Raw genomic sequence first — 18,982 nt, 5'->3', positions numbered from 1 at the left:
GGCGTGTGCCCCCCGCTGCCTCCACCTCCCGTGGGGTGCCGCGGCGTGTAGGGCACCGTGCGGGACCGAGCTGCGTGGGCACGGGGCCTTTTTTTCCCCAGAACGGCTGTTTTGTCCCCAAAACTTGGGGACAACCATAAGGACAGCCGGGGGACACCGCGGGGCGGCCGGGGGGGCGGCGGGAAGCACCCCACGGTGCCCCCCGGCCGCCCAGCGCTTCTGCAGGTACCGCGGGCAGCGGGCGCGGGGGGGGTCAATTGAGGGGCGCGGCGCCTTTAAGAGCGGCGCGGCCCCTTTAAGATAGGCGCGGCCCCTTTAAGAGCGGCGGCCACTCTCCTCCGGCGTGCCCGCCTGCTGCGCCGCCGCCTGATTGGCTGCGGGGCGCGTGAGCCGCCTCGCTCCTCAACCGCAGCTTGCGCGTCCGCCGGAGAAAGAAGTCCCCGCTTCTCCCCCGCGGCGCGAAGCCGGCGGAGGGATCCGTGGGGGCGGTGCTGCGGCCGGGATCACCTTGGCGGCGCGGGGCGGCCACGCGCAGAGGAGCGGCGGCTCTCGGGCAGGACGGGTGCGGGGCGTGGCGGCGGGAGCAGCACCAGGAGGTAACGGCGGCCCCGGACAGGGAAAGAAGAGGCGGCGGGCGGGCACCGGGGGCCGCCGCCATCTCCGGTGCCCGTGGGTCCCCGTGCCGAGCCGGGGGCCTCCCCGCGGGGCCGGCCACTAGGGGGGAGCGGCCGCTGAGGGGAGCGGGGCCGCTGAGGGGAGCGGCCGTTAGTGGGGAGCGGTCCCTGAGGGGCCGCTGAGGGGCGCGGGCGGCCCCGCGTGTCCCTGGAGGGGTGCCCGGCCTTGCGCCGCCGCCCCGAGCCGCTCCCTGCCCCCGGGCGCTGAGGCAGAGGCGCGGCAGCGCTCGTGTCGGCGGCCCCGGGCCCTTCCCGCTGCCCCCCCCCAGGCCGGGGGCTCCGGGGGCCGCTTCGCAGCGGGTTTGGGGCCGGGGGGGCGGGGATGGGGCGGGGGGGGAGGAGGGGGCGGGCCGCGGGAGCCCCTCGGCTGCCTCCCCCGAGCAGTAAAAGCAGCAGCCGAGGTCTGAAACGTGCTTTGTTCCGGCCTCGGCGCTACCCATCCGGCAGGCCCGGGGATGCGTCCGGGGGAGCCCCCGGGATGTCGGTGACTAACGCGCCGGGAAGCGGCCGCCCCCCGCTGCCAGGACGGCTCCTGACGGCGGCTGGCACCGGCGCCCGAAGGCTGGGCTGGGCGGCGAGGAGCTGCTCTGCTGAACTTAGTGCCTCCGGGGAAGCTCCGGGGCCGGTTGTGCAACCCCAAGGGCTGAACTGAAAAACCCCACCGTCGTAAGCACGTTTTTGTGCCCCGTTTCCGAAGCAGGACTTAAGTTAAAGTATCTCTAGGAAGAAGCCCGCACGTGGTGCTGCGAGAGCGCTAGGTGTGCTCGAGGGAGGGACAGCCCTGCGGTTGCGGTTCGGTGGCCCCATGTGCCGTGCTGCTGCGGCCGGGTTAAAAACCATCTTTTCTTTCAGCACAGGGCGCTCTGCTGCTGGCCAGGTGTTGGACGCCGTGATTCAGGGCAAAACCCTCCCCAGAAACTTTGCTTTCACTCGAAAGCACGCTTCCTGCTGCTGGCAGAGACCGCAGTGCCGCATCCGGGCCTCCCACTGGAGCCGTCTGTTTTTTCTCCAACTAAACACACGTTTTATTAAAACCTTTAATTTATTGCCGTTAGCCGGAGCGCCGCGAAGCCGGCGTTAATTCCCCTTCTGTGCCCCGAGCTGGTAATTCAATTTAACACAGACAAAATGTTCCTCCGGCTGAGCAGGCGGGATGGGCCACGTGCTAATCCTTTATCTCCCTGCGTCCCTGGCCGGGGCTGTCCCTGAGGGCAGCCGGTGGCTGCTGGGAGGGGGCCGGGGCGGCTGCAGCATGCTGTGATGGCCGGCACGTAGGGAATGGGGCTGCAGTACCCTGCTGCCGCCGCTGCCAGACCCTGCGCACAACATCTCCATCCCCAGGCTGCTCACGCGGTTGGGCAGCGTGTGGCTGGGGGAGCTCAGTTTCCACCCCCAACTATGCATAAATTTAAAGGAAAAAAGGCCTTTTTTTGTAGTGTTATAAAGATCTCCACTTGATAGCGGGCAGGTTTGGTTTGTGCTGGTGTGGCTGGAGGGCTGCTTGGCCTGTGCTGGAGCACCGCAAGGTGAAGTTGGTAGGTGTGTTTGCTCCGGCTGTATCCTCTAGATAAGTTCTTCCTTGTCACCAGCAAACACCTGATAATCACTGATAGTACTGATTTATTTTACTTTAAGCCTGCTGCGTACCTTTGCCCTCTGGGGAAGGCAGGCGCAGCCAAGCCGTATGTGGCTCTGACAGCTCACCCACTGGCACACAAGGAAAGCGCCGGTGTCACCCAGCACTGTTGGGGTGAGCACGTCCTCCCCAGTCCCAGCAACCAGTTTACTGCAGCCCAAGCCATGGGAGAGCTGCGGGCGTGCTTGGGGTCGCAGCCGGTCTCCAAAAGCCTCGCATTTTGGGAGGCATCCCACAGTTGCGTAAGGATGTGGCGTGGCATCCTGCTGCAGCTGGGAGTTGTCCTTCCCTCCCTGGAAGAGGAGCTGACCCTGTTAAAAGCCTGTTTTGCAACAGAATTTGATTTTTATTGCAGCTGAGACCCTGAAGCAGGGAACCATCGTTGCCCGGCGTTGCGGTGGTTAACGCCGGCCATGCAAAGTCACACTTCCCTCTGTTGCAGGCTGAGATAACAGCGAAGGGGGTTGCAGCAGCGGGGATTGCCGCTCTGCGCAGCCTCTGCTTTCTTCCTCCCCCGGGGCAGGGCTGGAGATGCCGTAGACGTAACGTTTCTTGCTGCCGACCGCAGGATGAGGCGGCTCGACTTAGTCACCTTGCTGCTGAAACCGGTCACGCCGATCTCAAACGGTCCCGGCTTTCTAGAACGTTCAACGGCAAGGGAGACGCCAGCCATCTTTAGTGCACCCTGCCTGAAGCACAGACAGCTCGCAATCAGCGTGGGGATTTATGAGTTGTGCCCCGAGGAAGGAAATGAGATTTATCCAGGGAATCAGGCTTTGCAGGGTATTACTTTCCCCCTTCCTAGCTCCGCTCAGACTGAGTGCACAGTGCCTTCAGGTGTCCGTGAAGTCCTGCTTTCCCATTACTTTTATGAAATGCCAGACATTCCTGCCAGTTTTATAAAACTGGTCCTTCCAGGAGAATTCAGTAGGCGCTTTGTGAACGCGTGGTAAAGGGAGGCAGGAGGAAGTAGAAGAACAAGAAGCTTGCTGGTAGCAGGCAGATGAGTTTTTTGGTTTTTTTTTTGCTGCTGCTTTTCTTGTCTCCCCCTCAGACAAGGCCACAGCACCGCAGTTTTTCTGATCTCCCTGGGTTTGCAGGAAAATCTTGGAAAGGGGATTCTGACTCAAGGCAATTTCACTTTCCCTTTTAGTAAATTTGTAGAGCCTTTGGGGGTTAAAAAATTAGCATTACAAATGGCTCGAGTGGGTGGGGGACTTCCAGGAGACAGGAGCCGCTTATGAAATAGCGAGGCAGAGCTCCTCCGCGTGTTCTCAAAGTTGCACCAGTGGTGCTCTGGCTGCAGCCTCTGTCTCATCTTCCTCCACATCCTCTTCGGAGGTGCGTGGAGGCCGTTTCCCAGCAGAGCCTCTTAGCTCGTGCTTGGTGCTGTCAGACAGGTGCTCCGGGATGCGGCAGCAGCAGTTAGAGGGCTGAAACACAGTGTTCAGGTCTGACCAGCGGGCATTCCCGTAATAACGTGACTTTGTCGAGGCTTTTTATGTGGGCAGGCTTTCTTGTTCTGACTGCAGTGAATCAGCAGCTTCTGGCAGGGCTGAGGTGAAGGACGCTTGCCAGGACAAATTATGGTTTTTGCTGGCCTGTCTCCTCGCTCCGTTCGGCGAGGCGATGAGGCGAGGGTGACTCAGGGCTGCCTGCGAGAGGATCCGCACGTAGGTGGGGAGGGAGGGAGGGCCTGGCAGCACAGCGCCGGAGCAGGCAGGCGCGGCGGGGTCTCGGGGGACCTCCCTGCCCCTGCGTTAGAAGCACGGTTTCATTCTTCTGCAGAGCTGTCAGCTTCCTAGCGCTCTGCTTCAAAGCTGGAGGCCCTGGGCTACCTGGCATGCACAGCGAGCACCATTTTGTGTGCTCGGGGCAGGCAGAAAACCCCATGTTGCTTAACGAAACCTCGCATCACACGTTTGCTGACAGCTTTTTGAATGCAGAGGTGGTGAAATACTTCTGCAGGTGATAGCACCAGCAAAGCAGCTGAGCCTTGCCCAGCCAGAGGGTAGGAGTGCAGCCAGGCCGTCTTTTACCTGGGTGTAAAAGCAGAAGGAAGATGGGAGGTAGAAGAGGACACGGTTGTGAACGGGGTGCCCTCCCATCACAGTAGACATCTGTGAGATTCATTTTTGCTTTCTTATGGGATGGGGATCTTCCCCACTCTTCTGGGGATGCTGTTGTCCTGTACAAGTGAGCAGGCGGAGCTCACAGTTTGTTATCCCAAAAAAAAAAAAACAGTCTCGAGCCCTGCGGTGGCTTTCTGCCACCCTGGGTGAGGGTGAACATAGGGGGTGGGAGCAGCCATGTTGTGTCTTTGGTTTGAAGAGAGACCTTGAGGAGGATGTTAAAGGAATCTTCAGTCCTTTCCATGTTCTCTGCCACGGTGTTGTGTTTAATCAACTCAAGTCTACTTATCTGTGCAGGCTACAGGACGGGTGTTAAGCTTAGGTGGACCCCGCTGTGATTAGGTGCATCCCTGCAGAAGATTGCCTGCGTAGAGCACGTCTGCGGCCGCGCTAGCAGCGAGCTGCTGTGGCCACACTTGGGACAGGCACCGCAGTCGAGGCTTGTAGGAGAGAGGACTTGAGAGCTGGGAGGGAGGAGGCAGAACGCTGCCTGTGTGCTGAAGTGCTTGAATTTTGTTGCGTTGTGTAGCTCCAGGGGAAGACTGGCAATGAAGAGAAGCTATGAAGGGAACTTCTGCATAGAAGGCAGGTGAGCTTTGGGTGGTCTATGTGGGGAATGACATTTGAATAGAAGTGTGTCTTGCCTGTATCCGAGACTCTCAAGTAGGAACATAAAGATAGTATGACCCAGTAGCAGCTTTCTTGTTACCTCCATATTCATCACGTGGGTGTGTTGGTGTCTCTGCTTGACGAGCAAGCGTGGGTGATCCCTAAACCTGGCAAGGCTTCCTTCTCTTCCAGACACAAGACTCCAGTAACGATGTCGAAGCACCACGATGCGGGGACTGCTTTCATCCAGACGCAGCAGCTGCACGCTGCCATGGCGGACACCTTCCTGGAGCACATGTGCCGCCTGGACATCGACTCCGAGCCAACCATTGCGAGGAACACCGGCATCATCTGTACCATCGGTAGGTGGTTCCTAGATAACAGGGAGCTGCAGCTCTCCGCAGCAATTAAGCTGCGAACCCCTGTGCTGGTGAAACTTGCTGCGGAAATTGTGGGACGACTTGAGCCTTCATCCCTTGCCAAGGCTGGCTCCGTGTGTTGAAACAGCACGACTTTCCCATGCCTGCCCAACCCGTAGTATTGCTAGGAGTGGATCCAGTAGCCAGGGAAGTCTGGACTGGTTGGGTTCAAATGCACTCCCAAAGGCAAGTTAAAACAATACTTGCTGCTGTAGAAATGAGCTGTTTCGGCGTTGAGTAAGTCTGTATCCACCATGCCTTACTTATCCCTTCCACATGAAACGGTCTTGACGTCTGTGGGTTATCTCATTATTATATTTTTCTTTTTTTTTTTTACAAAGTTAATATTCTAACTGCTTCCTTCTTCCAGGCCCAGCCTCCCGCTCCGTGGAGAAGCTGAAGGAAATGATTAAATCTGGAATGAATGTTGCCCGCCTCAACTTCTCTCACGGCACCCACGAGGTAAGGGTGGCGGTTGAGCTGATGCTGCCCTGAGCAGGCCCTTACGTGTGTCTGCTGACCCCTTCCCTCGTGGAAGAGGATACAAAGGGAAGCCCAGCCTGCTCCAGAGCAGCCATAGTCATGAGGCAAGACAAGACTGAGCTCTGCCTTTGGGGAAAGCATGCCAGATGTAAATACTGAGCCTGTGAGACTGCTAGTAACACCTTAGTGCGCTTTCCAAGCCCTTTTGGACGCAGATCAGGTTGGTTCCACACCCTTCTGTGCACCCACCTGTACCCGGGAGCCAGGTAGCTGATGTTAGAGACGTGTGTGCCAGCTGCTCGCCGTGAGGTCCTTCACTTCTTCCTCATGCCCTGCTGCTCACTTCACGAGGCTGCTGCTCCCCAGTTAATTGCGGAAGCTGAGAGCTATTTCACGGTGCTGGGCACCTCAGCAGGAGTACACAACTGTCCTGTTGATCTTGCTTTACTGCTGGGGGCTTTGCAAGCGGGTGATCAATGAGTGACCTTGTCTCAAAAGAAAACTATTAGCAGTTTGAAGTCACAACTGTGCCTATTTGGAAGAGCTGAACTCCTGGGTTTGCTTGGCTAACCAGCTGCTCAGGTTATGCTCCTGGTGGTCATGGGGCTAGCACCACGGTACGCAGGTCTTGGGGCGATAAACTTATAAGAATAAGGTCAAAAGAAATCAACACTGAGGACGACGAGCCCTTATTGATAAAAATAGATGAGATCCTTAGCGATGCTGGGGGAGCCAAGGATCCCATTCCAGCTTGCCTCGAATGCTGCCCTGAGTGTTGAGGCTGCGTTTTTACGCTGGCTGCCCTCCAGCTTTCAAAATGTCAAACAGTAACCAAGTGACAGCTGTAGGTGGCTTTGCTTACTGAACCAGGAGCTTCGAGGTGCGTAATAGCTCGGCCTGTCACCCTTGTGGCCTTTAAAGGCCACAGGGCACTGTAGAAACCAAAAGGTCTGGTGCTTAGCTGTGGACAGCCGTCGGACCTTGACTCGATTAAATACTGAATTTTCACACAGTGCTGCCACTGTGGCTTGTGTGCTTGTTAGCTGGGGTGAAGGACAGGGAGTGTGGCTTGCTTTTGGGTGAAGGACAGGGAGCGTGGCTTGGTTTTGGGTGAAGTCCCTTCTAATTGTGTGTTTCGTACAGATGAGGTTAGGTGACAGCAGTTTGTCTTGCTGTCATCTCTTGTTTAGTCTGACTGTCAAGTGTAGCCAGGCTAAGTCTGTGTTCCCTGCTGCTTCCTCTGAAGCACTCAATTCTCCAGTGAAGTCAGGGGTTTTCATGTGCTGCATGTGTTTCAGTTACAGTGTTTATCCTAAAACACTCAATAAGGCTTGAATTACCAACTTAAAGCCCCAGCACCTGGCAGCAGTTGTTTTATAGAGGAAGTTGGCTTTTACTTCATCTGTCTGCATTCCTGTTTGGCGTACGTCATTCTTCAGGAAGTCAGCCTCCCTAGGAGGCAGTCATTGATCTGTATCAAAAATAAATAAATTCCAGGTGACTAGGGCCAGATAAACCTAATGGCTCTGTTCAGGCGCATTTCCTGTCCTGCGTCTCTATAGGCTGTGGCATATGGAAGGATCAGGGGCCTCCTCAGTCTCAGCTTGCACGCTTGATCAGTAAATACCTTAATTTTTCCTTCCTCTAAAGAGTTAGCTGCGGCATATCTCTGGCCGAGGGCATGCAGCCCAACTTGAGCACAGTCTGTTCCTGTTCCTTGCTGGTGCTGGATTCTGGTCCCGAGGCCGAGCACGAGGCAGGTTATTATGGGGGCAGTCGCACGTTTCCGGGTGAGCCAGGCCATGCACTGTCAGCCCGTGGCACGGAGAGGGGAAAGGACATTTCTTATCTTCAAAAGTTGTCAAGTGTTGCATCACTTTGTCAAGGTTATCTCTAATATTGTTTAAACTAGAAAGTAAATTGACCTGCTGATCATCTGAAGCTCATTCAAGGTAATTGAGATGGGAATTTCCCCGCAAAAGTGTCTGAAACCAGCAGTATTAGCAGGATGTGAGCACGTGAAAGGGTTTTGAAGCCTGGTGCACGGTGCTGGAGTCCTGAACTTCCGCCTGCGATTGCTTTAGCTCCTGAAATATAATTGGATAATATCCTCTGAGTAAATCCCTTATCTGTACAGGAGATTTAAGCCAGAGCTGTAAAAACTAAAAACGTTTGTCCATCTGCCTGACAGTGGAATCCTAGACCCGGTCATGCTGCTGTTCTGCCACGTTGAATGGTAGCTTGGGCGGTTTTTGGGGTACACAGTGGTAGAGTAGAAGTGAGGTTAAAGTTTCCATCTCTTTTCCTTGCCAGTATCATGAGGGCACAATCAAGAACGTGCGAGAAGCTACAGAGAGCTTCGCCTCTGATCCGATCACCTACAGACCTGTGGCTATTGCACTGGATACCAAGGGACCTGAAATCCGAACTGGACTCATCAAGGGAGTAAGTTGATTTTTTTCCACCCTTTTCAGTGCATAAGACTACATAATGTTGTTCCTGTGTCCTGCTTTCCCCAGACAAATGACGTTTTGTGAGAACAAAGTAACTGTGTGCATTATCTGGCATTTGTACCAAAAGTTAAGATGAACTGCTGCAAGCTGGGAGGCAGTTGGGTGCCTGTTTGTGCTGGTTTTGCTGAAAATGTGTGTTTTGACACAGAGTGGCACAGCAGAAGTGGAACTCAAGAAGGGTGCAGCTCTTAAAGTGACCCTGGATGATGCCTTCATGGAGAAATGCGATGAGAACGTGCTGTGGCTGGACTACAAGAATCTCACCAAAGTTGTAGATGTTGGCAGCAAAATCTACGTGGATGATGGTCTCATTTCCTTGCTGGTTAAGGAGAAAGGTGTGTAACAGCCCTTCCAGGATTTGCCAGCTCTGCTTGTTTGCTCATTCCTAAGAACATCTTTGTGACTTTTCTTTCAGCAACTGTTGTTTAACTTGCAGTTTTCCATTAAAGAAGGGAACACTTTGCTGCCAGACTTAATGCTGTAGCAAGACTTTGAGCAAAACTATCTCTACTTCAATTGTAGCAAGCTCTCAGTCACTAACTTGAGCAGGGTTTCACCAGACTGATCTAAAACTCTCTTCAGAGGTGTGGGGGGGGTGTACCTGTGCTTGTAACCTACACCTGTTCAGGCAGGCTATTTCATTCTTTTTATGCAGGATTTAATATTTTATAACATAAACCCCAAGTTTTGTAGCTAGAGATGGAACTAGCTTTAGTGGTAATGTTGGGGCAAGGTGAGTTCCACGCCACTCCCTTGGTGGTGGTGCATAAACTGTTTCAGCGTGGAGGTGTTGCCTCCAATCCCAGAGGGTGCAGGAGTGGGGAGGTGAGGCTCTCGGGTACTCGGTTTGATGTTACGGGGTGCCTACATGCAGAAATGCAGCCTGGCAGCCCTTCAGGGAGGCAGCCCCATTCCTGCATGGAACAAATGGCGTCTTCCCCCAGAGCAGCATAGAAGTGGTTTTAAACTGGTCTGCTGTGCTTCTCTGGGTGAATTGCAAGTTCGTGTGTTACACGAGCCCACTGAAGAGAAGCACTGGTGTGCATTCATCGCATCGATGCTGTTAGTGGTGCTGTTCTCAGGCAGGTGGTGGTGTGGGAGCTGGCAGCGGGGAGCTTGCTGGTAAACGCTGACTGTGGGAGCACTTCTGTTCCAGGCAAGGACTATGTCATGACCGAGATCGAGAACGGTGGCATGCTTGGCAGCAAGAAGGGCGTGAACCTCCCTGGTGCTGCGGTCGACCTGCCTGCCGTCTCTGAAAAGGACATTCAGGACCTGAAATTCGGTGTGGAGCAGAACGTGGACATGGTGTTTGCATCCTTCATCCGTAAAGCTGCTGATGTCCATGCTGTCAGGAAGGTGCTAGGGGAAAAGGGAAAGAACATCAAGATCATCAGCAAGATTGAGAACCACGAGGGTGTGCGCAGGTGAGCGATCAACTCATGCTCCTCCTGATGGGTTTTTTTGTATAGCTTTGTAAACTATCTATGTCCTATGGTCTTGTTTTTTTCCCTCTTACTGCGGTGTTACAGGGTACCAAAATGGCACCTGGAAGGGCAGAGTGCCCATGGCATTGCAGTGCACTGCGCTCTAGAGCAGTGCTCCCTTTCAGAAGGGGGAGGACAGAGCAGGCAGTCTGCCCTCAGGACAAAAGGGATAACGAACCTCTTCTCTTGCTGCCAGGTTTGATGAGATCATGGAGGCCAGCGATGGCATTATGGTGGCCCGTGGTGACCTGGGAATTGAGATCCCTGCTGAGAAAGTTTTCCTTGCCCAGAAGATGATGATTGGGCGCTGCAACAGGGCTGGCAAACCCATCATTTGTGCCACTCAGGTACTTGAAACATAAAGCTAGCTCGTAACTGCCAGAGTGTCTGTGGGTCTGGCAGGGCATGAGTGTCAGTAGCTGTCACCCCGTGCTGTGGGGGGCACGCTGGGGGCACGTCCTCGATGGCATTTGGTAGAGGATGAGGAACCAAGAGCAAAGAGGCATTGCAGTGGCTGAATAGCTCAACTTGAGGCACTTGTTCAGAGATTTGTTATCTGTCCCAGTAAGGTCACAGGGACTCTTGCAAGGGACATGGCAACTCTGAGCAAGTTGCACCCACACTGCTGCATCAGAAGGAAATGGGGGAGGGAAGTCACCTTAGCCTGGGAGCTGCCACTCCTCAGCTTTATGTATTCCAGTAGGGATCATGAACAAATATTTTTCAGACAGTTTTCAGGTGCTGGCAGGGCTCACTTCTGAGCTGTGCTTCCTCTGTGCACACTGCAGCGGGGGTAAAGCTGAGCACCTGAGGAAGACACGAGCTGGCCAGCCTGTGATACAGCAATATGTGGAGTTGCACCAGCTTCTGGGAGAAGGGTAGGAAGAGCTCTGCTCAGGAAGCAGTCTGATTTCATGCTTTAGTATGGGTGCTGACATTATCAGCTGTACTAAGGTTGAGCCTTTACATACCCTGTATTAAAAAAAAAAAAACATCCTGTGTTAGATGAAAATTACTTTAGTTGGTGCAGACCTGCTGTTGACCTGGTTTTAGATGAAAAAACAACAAACCACAACCCCAAAGCAAACCTCCTCGATGCCATCAGTCAAGTGTCTAGTGAAAAAGCAGCTGATTCCTTCCGTGGTGCCCTGACTTCGGGTTTTTTCTCCTGCAGATGCTGGAAAGCATGATCAAGAAACCTCGCCCAACCCGTGCCGAGGGCAGTGACGTTGCCAACGCTGTCCTGGACGGAGCGGACTGCATCATGCTGTCCGGAGAGACCGCCAAGGGAGACTACCCGCTGGAGGCTGTGCGCATGCAGCACGCTGTGAGTAGCGCTCTGGGTGGGAGCCCAGCCCGCAGGTGGAGGTGGCAGCACGCTGTCTTTGATCTGAGCCTGCATCTGAAGATCTAAACATGTCTCGTGCTAGGTGGCAGCACCTAGCAGCATAAACCAGCCATTTTTTGGTTCATGCTCCCTCTATGGGGTTTCCTTTACTGTAGCATGGTCCTGAGGGGCCTGAAACCTCACAAGGTGTGCTGCATGCTATTGCCAGGCAGAGCTGAGCACTGCTTTGCAGTGCTCTGAGTCCTAAAATTTTCCTAATGCTAATTTTGACTTAAGGCCAAGGTCAAGTTTTTTTGCTGTTACCTTGGTATAGGTTTCTTCAAAGGCCCTCTTCCTTTTAGTGTATTAAATTCCTTAAACTTCTCCAAGGTCAGGAAGCTGCTTAAGCAGTTTATCTCTAGATACTGAAAAGTATCAGCTAACTCCTCTGGGTTGTGGGAGGGAACGAGGGAGGCTGGTGAGTCTGATTTACAGCACTGTTGTTGCATTTGGCACCTGGTGCTTTTGGTGGGGGTGTTTGTTGCATGACTACTGACAGCACCGTATTTTTACATGCCTGAACTGCCAGAAACCTCTGCTCTGCTTCAAGTTCACCCAGCTTGTGTTTCAGTTGATAAAAAGCGTGATGCCAAGCATCTAGAGATACTGGTTCTCCCCAGTTACCAGGGCTGTGAATCACAGCAGCTTCACCTGCAGTTCAGGTTATATAGATGAATAAACCGAGCGACTGTTTGTGTTTGCAGTGCGTTACCTAAATGCCTTTTATCTGGCCAGTATGGAGTGGTGTTCTTTGCACATGGCAGATGCAAAATATGACCTGATGATCACCGGGCAGTGACTGCTGGCTTACAAGCCAAATTCTAACCTAAAAAGTTCCTCAGTTTTTCACCCCGAAATTGTGGTGGCTGACTTCCTACAAAGATTTGGAAACTTGCTACAGCAAATTGTGGCATTAAAGCTTCAGCACAGGCAGGTTGTGCTGTGCCTGTAGTCTGAGCCCAGTACCCACTGCCTGTGCTTCCCTCTTCTCTGGACCCAGGAGTAACAGTGTTCGTTCTGCCAGGCCCCCGGAGAAATACAGAAGGTTTTTACCCTAATATTTCTATCTGAAGTGGCCAGGCAGTCACAGTGCAGAGAGAGCACCTTGCCTCAGGCATGGAGCAGCTCTTGTATATGTTGTCTGGTCTCAGGCTGGTCTAGGCTCATGGTTTGCTTACCCAGCCCTGCCACAGGAGTATTTCAGGTAAAGCTTTCTCCCTAAGGAGATGCAGACCACAAACATGGGCTGTGACACTGAGAACAAGCAGCGTCTGCTTTGTAGTGCCATTGCACCTCTGTCTCAGTGACTTGACCTGTCTATGCCAGTGGTTTGTGGGGTTGCTGCAGTGGTTTCAAGTAGCAATCGCTTTCCAGCCAGCTTCCCAGAAGTGAGCTTCCTGTTCCCTGACTGGCATCTCTGTGACAAAAACAATTGCCTTGAGTTTGGTAGCAAGTTTCCAAATATTGGGCAGGCCGTTTCCTACTTGTGGGAGTGGGCTTCCTTCCAATTCCAGTTCATGATCCACGATTGCCTTAGTCTTCAAGTGCTGCCCTGGCCATTTGACAGGACCAGGGTGTACAGGGTGCTCCTCTCCTTCCACTTCTCCCACTTCTACCCACTATCTCTGCCCGCATGCCAACTGCAAACCCTGTAGCCATTTCCATGCAAATAGAGCCAGCTGTGGTGTGGAGTGAAGAATTGCTGTGCCCTTCTGTAGCCATTGTCAGAGCAGGAACACGTACACACGTATTCTGACTCTGCAAACGGGGGATGTAGGCTTCCTGCTGAACTCAGGCTCACTTTGCATGTTGTGCAAAGCTGCCTGCCTCTGGACCAGGAGCTGACGACGTACTGCCTGGCTGCCAGCGCTTGTGTTTGGAGTAAGTGTTGTGAGGTGGACACGCACGTTTCATTTATCTGACAGAAGCGTGAAGCCGGCAGTAACAAAACTGACCACTTCAGTCCTGGTGTTGGCACTGCACTCCTGTTCTGCCAGTCACGTGTGCAGTTATATTTAGCCATAAGACACTTAACTGCTTTGGCTTAAACTGATATCTGTGGAAGAGGGATAATTCTCAGCATCATGAAAAGTAATCCATTAACACTAGAGTAGCAAAATTCTTATTTGGAAGGGGTCTAACTACAAAGCTTTCATGACAATGGCACTACAGTCTCTGCTTAAACATCAGCTTGTCATGCTTTGTGTAGCAGCTGTTCAGCTTTGGGAGTAACTGAATGAAGTTGTCCTTGAAAAGATGATCAGCCTTTGCATGCTTTTCTAGTCTCTGCAAGCCTTCTTTATCGGGTTGTCAAGGGCAAGTGCAGCCTTCTGAGATGAGAGTTGTCCTTAAATGTGAGCAGTTCTCAGCACAGCGGGATGAATGAGTTACAGAGCTTGTTGCAAATGCGTGGTCGGTGACCAGAAAGCCCTTCTTTGTGCACTTCTGGTCTGAATCTGGCACTGCACAAACACCCCAGCATATGCGGTGTGACAGCCCTGTAAGGAAGGCTTGTTTCTGTTGTTCCTCTCTTACTGGAAGAAGTTGGTATAGCACTCAGAGGTGAAACTTCATTGGCTCTGAAACTAAACAAAGGTGGGAAGGAGCCCATCTCCCCTTTCTGGGGGTGAGGTAGGAAACAAGTTGCTCACCTGTTGGCTCAGAGTATGAAGGGGGCATGAACAGCTTCAGAGAGTACTTTAAAGGCATTGTGGGCAAGGAAGTAAAACAAGCACCTGCAACAAAGTGTTTTCTGAACTGGCTTGCTCTGGTCCTTGAGAAGCGATCTGCATTTGGTTGCTCTGAAAGGACTCCAAATTACAGCCAGAATGCCACCTTCGAAATGCCTGCCTAGCTCACGGGGGCCCCCGGATAAATGGTGTGGTGGAGCAGCCTGTGCAGCCCTGGTGTGGTAGACAGTTGCATTCAACTAGCTCACAACCTGAGAGCCAATGAGCGTTTCACAGCCTGTCCTTTAGTATCCTCTTGCATGCATTACTATGAAAATTAAGTAAATTAACGTGATCTCATGTTACTCTGGTCTACCTTTCCTTTTCTTTCCTCTTTTCTCCTCCCTTCTTACTTGGGCCTGCAGATCGCTCGTGAGGCTGAGGCCGCAATGTTTCATCGTCAGCTGTTCGAAGAAATTTTCCGCCTCAATGTAAACAACAGGGACCCTGCTGATGCCATGGCAGTAGGCGCAGTGGAGGCTTCTTTTAAGTGCTTAGCTGCAGCTCTGATAGTTCTGACCGAGTCCGGCAGGTAGGGCTCAGAGAGGGGAGAGGTTTAGGCTCTGTAAGATAACTGACGCTCATTCCCAGCATGTGGGTTAGGTGCTCAGAGTGCCAACACGTGCTTTGTGACAGTTGTTTCAGGAAATAAAATCACGCTCCATGCTAACACTGCAAACATTCAGCAAGCAGCATGCAGCTCTGTGTCAGCTGCGCATACCCGCAGGGCAGGACTCAGGTAGGTAGGAGCAGAGCACGAGTGCCTGGCAGTTGGGCATGGATGTCACCTGAGTGTGGGATCAGCGGGGTGAGGTGCCTCCAATCCAGAAGAGAAATCTTGAGAATCAAAGGGTTCCTTTGCTGGGGTGGTGACCCCATCACCATGGCGCAGAGCTGAATTTGGCTAATTGGCGACTCTTCTGAACATCAGCAGCTGGCAGCATTCGCTTGCTGACAGCACCTCACCTTCCCCTGTGCTGTCCTGAGTGACTGACGTGAGTGTTGTCTTCCCGAACGCGTGTTGCTCTTGTAGATTGCCCGCGAGGCCGAGGCCGCCATCTTTCACAGGCAGTTGTTTGAGGAACTGCGTCGTCTGACCTCCCTGAACTGCGACCCCACTGAGGCCGCTGCTGTTGGCGCTGTGGAAGCGTCCTTCAAGTGCTGCAGCGGGGCCATTATTGTCCTCACCAAGTCTGGAAGGTAGGAGGCGACAGGTTCCCTCAGGTCACACGGACTTCGTGACCGGGTGGGGGAAGGAGACGTGCAAAAAGAGCTCTTTGAAAGCCCAGAGCTGTAACGGTGAAGCTTGGGTTTTGGCAGCGACTCAGAGCCCGGGCTGCCTGTCTGCAGTGCCAGTTCCTCGGGAGATGGGCAGACATCTCAGACATCTGCACGTACGCAAGCACCGAGTTGCTGAGCCTGCCCCTGCCAGCGTGGCACCAGCACCAGGCCCTGCCTCCTCTTCCTGTTCTGCACGGCATCTCTGCCAGCAGTGCTGGCTGGAAGAGTAGAGGGAAAATAAGTGTTGCAGCTTCATTCAAACATCTTAGCAAGGAAAGCAAGGAATCGTCAACTTAGCTGTAAGACAGAAGTTCAGCAGAGGCAGATTTTTATTATTATTTTTTTAATCAAGGCCTTAGCCTTTCATTGTATCGTCCAAACTAGACGTCCCTTGCTGAACCTTCCGGGCATCAGCACAGCTTGCCTAAGCCCTGGGGCGAAGAGGGAATGTGAAAGTGTTGCAAGTTTCCTTCCTCATGCCTGCCTGCGAGTAGCCTCGCTGAAAGAGGCGGGCACCCAGCAGCCAAGTGCCTGCCTGCACTGTGAGGTTAGCTCAGCGCCTTGGCTGCAGGTGAGCTGCATAGCTGGGGATTTCTGTCCAGCGATGGTGACAACTGCTGTGTAGAGACTCGCTCTTCCAGTTGTGGAGAGGAAGCAAAGTAGAGAGCTGCAGCCTTGCTGCGATCAGCTCTTCCATCTAGAGGAACCAGGCTGCCCCATGTTCAAAGCGCGTTGGACCGTAAGTCTCGGGCTGCTTTCTGGAAGAGTCTGAATTTGGAACAGAACTAGTGCTGCGGCAGAGACGTGACAGTGTGCATGCTGGGCACGGTCTACCTGAAGAACCAGACCATCAGTGAATCCTCCACGTAAATTTACAGCTTAAAATGATTTGAAGTAGCTGCTTTCTGGAGAGATGAGGAACGACTGAGTTTCGGGATACTCCTGTACTTCTAAAGTTTCTTTGTAAAAGGTTCCAGTCTTACACTTGACCTTTTTGAAAAGACTTGAACTCTGATATTTGAATATTTTTAGCCTTGGATTCTGTTACAGCTTTTGAGTACCTGGGTCCCGTAGAGCTACTGGGCAGCTCCGTGGTCAGTGTGGGAAGGATTGTCTGAGAGCTGGCACGTGTGACTGGGCGCTTCAAGCAGGCTGCTGCCTATTTCCAAGCAGCGGTCTTTGAATCAGAGTGTTGCTGAGCTTGGCTCTGGGAAACGAGGTCGCAAAAACTAGCAAAGCTGCTGGCATGCTAGTCAGAACCATGGAGCTCTAAATGTCCTGGCCTTGCAGCTTTAACCTCATTTTTTTGCAGGTGCCTTCTGTAAGCAAGCAGTGTCGGAGGGGCGAGCTGCTGTCCCCGCCCAGAGCGTGCTGCTCGCCATGTTAAGGCATCGGCGTCCCCACCCGGGGGTGGCAGCAGTTCCTCTTGGAGAGGAGCCTGGTGGCTGCCTGGCTCCCCCGGTGTACGGGACCCCCATTTTGGGATGAGAGGCACTTGTCTGCATGGCTTCCAGAGGGGAATGGCTTTGTTTCTGGCTGGGTGGGAGTACAAATGTACGGGGTTGTACATTGGCTGCCACTCCTCTGGGATCAAGCGATCGGTGTAGTCAAACCCGTTTCTGGGGCAGCTCTGCTTTTCCCTGACACAGTTTCCCCTGTAGCGATGCTTCTGAAAGCATCCTCCCTGGCAAGCTCTGGATAGCCCTGCTGGCGCAGGCGCTCGCCATCCCATAAAGCGGGAGCTCATCAAAACAGCAGGAACTTGCAGGGACCCCACTGAGATGCCAAGGGCTGCTTGCAGAGGCCGGAATAAATGGCTCCTAGCCACCTTTACATAGCAACCGAGACAAATAAGCGCTTGTTTTCGGGACCAAAATGTGCAGATGGCACTGCCGGAACTCGGTGCTGAGGCCATCTCCCTCCCCAAGACTGGAGTAGGGTCTGTTGCCTTCTGGTGTTGATCCACCCAGTTGCTAAATTTGGAATTCACTTGAGCATCAAGCTCTGTCGGTAGAGCTTGGCTCTTGCGAAACACTGTGCCAGCATCCCCCTGGTCATCCCCAGCATGGTTTTGGGGTTGCAAAGGCCTCAGAGGAGGGGCAGTTTGCTCCTGGTGCTGGAGTGGAGGTGCCCCTCGGGTTGTACAGGGGCTCCCTCAAGTGCTCTGGGACAGCTGTAACGTGATGCTTCACCTCGTGCCTGCTGTCCTTCCTTCCAGGTCAGCGCACCTGGTGTCCCGGTACCGCCCGCGGGCTCCCATCATCGCTGTCACCCGCAATGACCAGACGGCACGCCAGGCCCACCTCTACCGGGGCATCTTCCCCGTCCTGTGCAAAGAGCCGGCCCATGACGCCTGGGCAGAGGACGTGGATCTCCGCGTGAACCTGGGCATGAATGTTGGTGAGTGGCGCTGCTCCCACCTTGGCTTTCCTGGTCTGGGGTCGCCCTGAGCCCAGAAGGGGTGCTCTGGGAACCCTCATTTTGGGGAAGGCAGGCAGCTGCTGGTTGGGAGATGGGGGCCAGCGGTTGCATAAGCGCACTGCATCTAACTAGGAAATGGGACGGGTTTCGTCACGGCAGCCTTTAAATAGCATCCAGCAGAGAACCAGGTTTATTTTAACAAGCACATGAAGGGGGGGTGATGCTCCCCTCGCTGCGAAGGAGCCCCTGAGCCCTGACATCTTCCTCCTCTCCTTCTCCCCTAGGCAAAGCGCGTGGATTCTTCAAGAGCGGCGACCTGGTGATCGTGCTGACCGGCTGGCGCCCCGGCTCTGGCTACACCAACACCATGCGGGTGGTGCCCGTTCCCTGAAGCGCTGCCTCAACCAGCACCGTCTTCCTTCCCCCCGCTCCCCCTCCCCGTGCATTAGGCCAGCAGTCGCTTGCGATGTTCTCCTTGTCTCTAGAGTTGGATTTAGGTTGCTCCACGCCACCGAGTGCAGCAGCAGGGGGAAGAAACCTTCCATCACTACCGATACTTGAAGTGTTTAGTTTTTTTCCACCCTCTCCCCGTAGTTTCTCTGTCGGAGCAGGTTCGGGAGGATCCTGCATGCTGATGGGACTCTGCTCCTCCACCTCCCCGTAGCCTAGTGCCTGTCCTCAGGGTGTGCCGTGCCTCTCCTTGCCCTCGTAGTGGGTGATGGGGGAGGGAACAGGCGCGGTGTGGTGAACGGTTCCGCTGTAACACTCCGCAGCTCCCCCGCCTTGTGCCCGCAGCAGCACCTCATGTGGTTTGGTCCCCGTGTGCGCGGGGTCCGGGTGGCCTCGGCACACCCCGACCCCGCGCTCGGGACACGCTGCTATTTGTCCCCGTGGGGGGACGCGAGGCTGCAGCGGGCTCGTGGGCGCGCTTCCCTCGCCGTGTCGCAGCCGTGCGTGTCGTCGCCTTCCCCCGAGTCTCTCCCTGCCCGCGTGTCCGGGCGCTGCGCACTCCCGCGGGTGTACGGGGCCGCGGGGCGCCGCGCGCGTCAATAAAGAGCTGAGCACCCCTGCACGGCCCGGCTGCTGCTGCTGCGCGCGGGGCGGGGCGGGGCGGGCCCTTTAAGGGGCGGGGCGTGCGGCGGAGGGGGCGGGGCCTACGGTAGAAGGGGGCGGGGCCGTAGCAGGCTCCTCCTCCCTGCCCCGAGGGGGCG

General features: G+C 54.4%; 1 protein-coding gene across 3 annotated transcripts; it reads left to right on the top strand.

The window, feature by feature from the left end:
* Positions 1 to 439: 439 nt before the first annotated feature.
* PKM (pyruvate kinase M1/2) lies at positions 440 to 18,843 on the top strand. 3 transcript variants are annotated; one of them, XM_048081476.2, is made up of 12 exons: positions 531 to 596; positions 4,972 to 5,031; positions 5,244 to 5,413; positions 5,841 to 5,932; positions 8,267 to 8,398; positions 8,615 to 8,801; positions 9,623 to 9,893; positions 10,150 to 10,300; positions 11,128 to 11,280; positions 15,103 to 15,269; positions 17,569 to 17,750; positions 18,056 to 18,843. In XM_048081476.2, exons 2-12 carry the CDS (start codon positions 4,991 to 4,993, stop codon positions 18,160 to 18,162), a joined length of 1,653 nt encoding a protein of 550 aa, XP_047937433.1. In that variant the 5' UTR covers positions 531 to 596; positions 4,972 to 4,990; the 3' UTR covers positions 18,163 to 18,843. The 3 variants fall into 3 exon arrangements, with proteins under 3 accessions (XP_047937436.1, XP_047937433.1, XP_047937434.1); XM_048081479.2 differs by lacking the exon at positions 4,972 to 5,031 and having other exon boundaries at positions 440 to 596; XM_048081477.2 differs by lacking the exons at positions 531 to 596; positions 15,103 to 15,269 and adding an exon at positions 14,435 to 14,601.
* The last annotated feature ends 139 nt before the right edge of the window (positions 18,844 to 18,982 follow it).

This window comes from Anser cygnoides, chromosome 11 (assembly GCF_040182565.1).
Source record: "Anser cygnoides isolate HZ-2024a breed goose chromosome 11, Taihu_goose_T2T_genome, whole genome shotgun sequence".
Classification (NCBI taxonomy): Eukaryota; Metazoa; Chordata; class Aves; order Anseriformes; family Anatidae; genus Anser; species Anser cygnoides.
This window is presented reverse-complemented; position numbering and strand designations above follow the sequence as displayed.

Coding starts and splice junctions, on each gene's coding strand:
- PKM (XM_048081476.2), top strand. CDS start 4,991: ATGAAGAGAAGCTATGAAGGGAACTTCTGCATAGAAGGCAG. Junction 5,414..5,840: donor CGGCATCATCTGTACCATCG/GTAGGTGGTTCC, acceptor TCCTTCTTCCAG/GCCCAGCCTCCCGCTCCGTG. Junction 8,399..8,614: donor GAACTGGACTCATCAAGGGA/GTAAGTTGATTT, acceptor GTTTTGACACAG/AGTGGCACAGCAGAAGTGGA.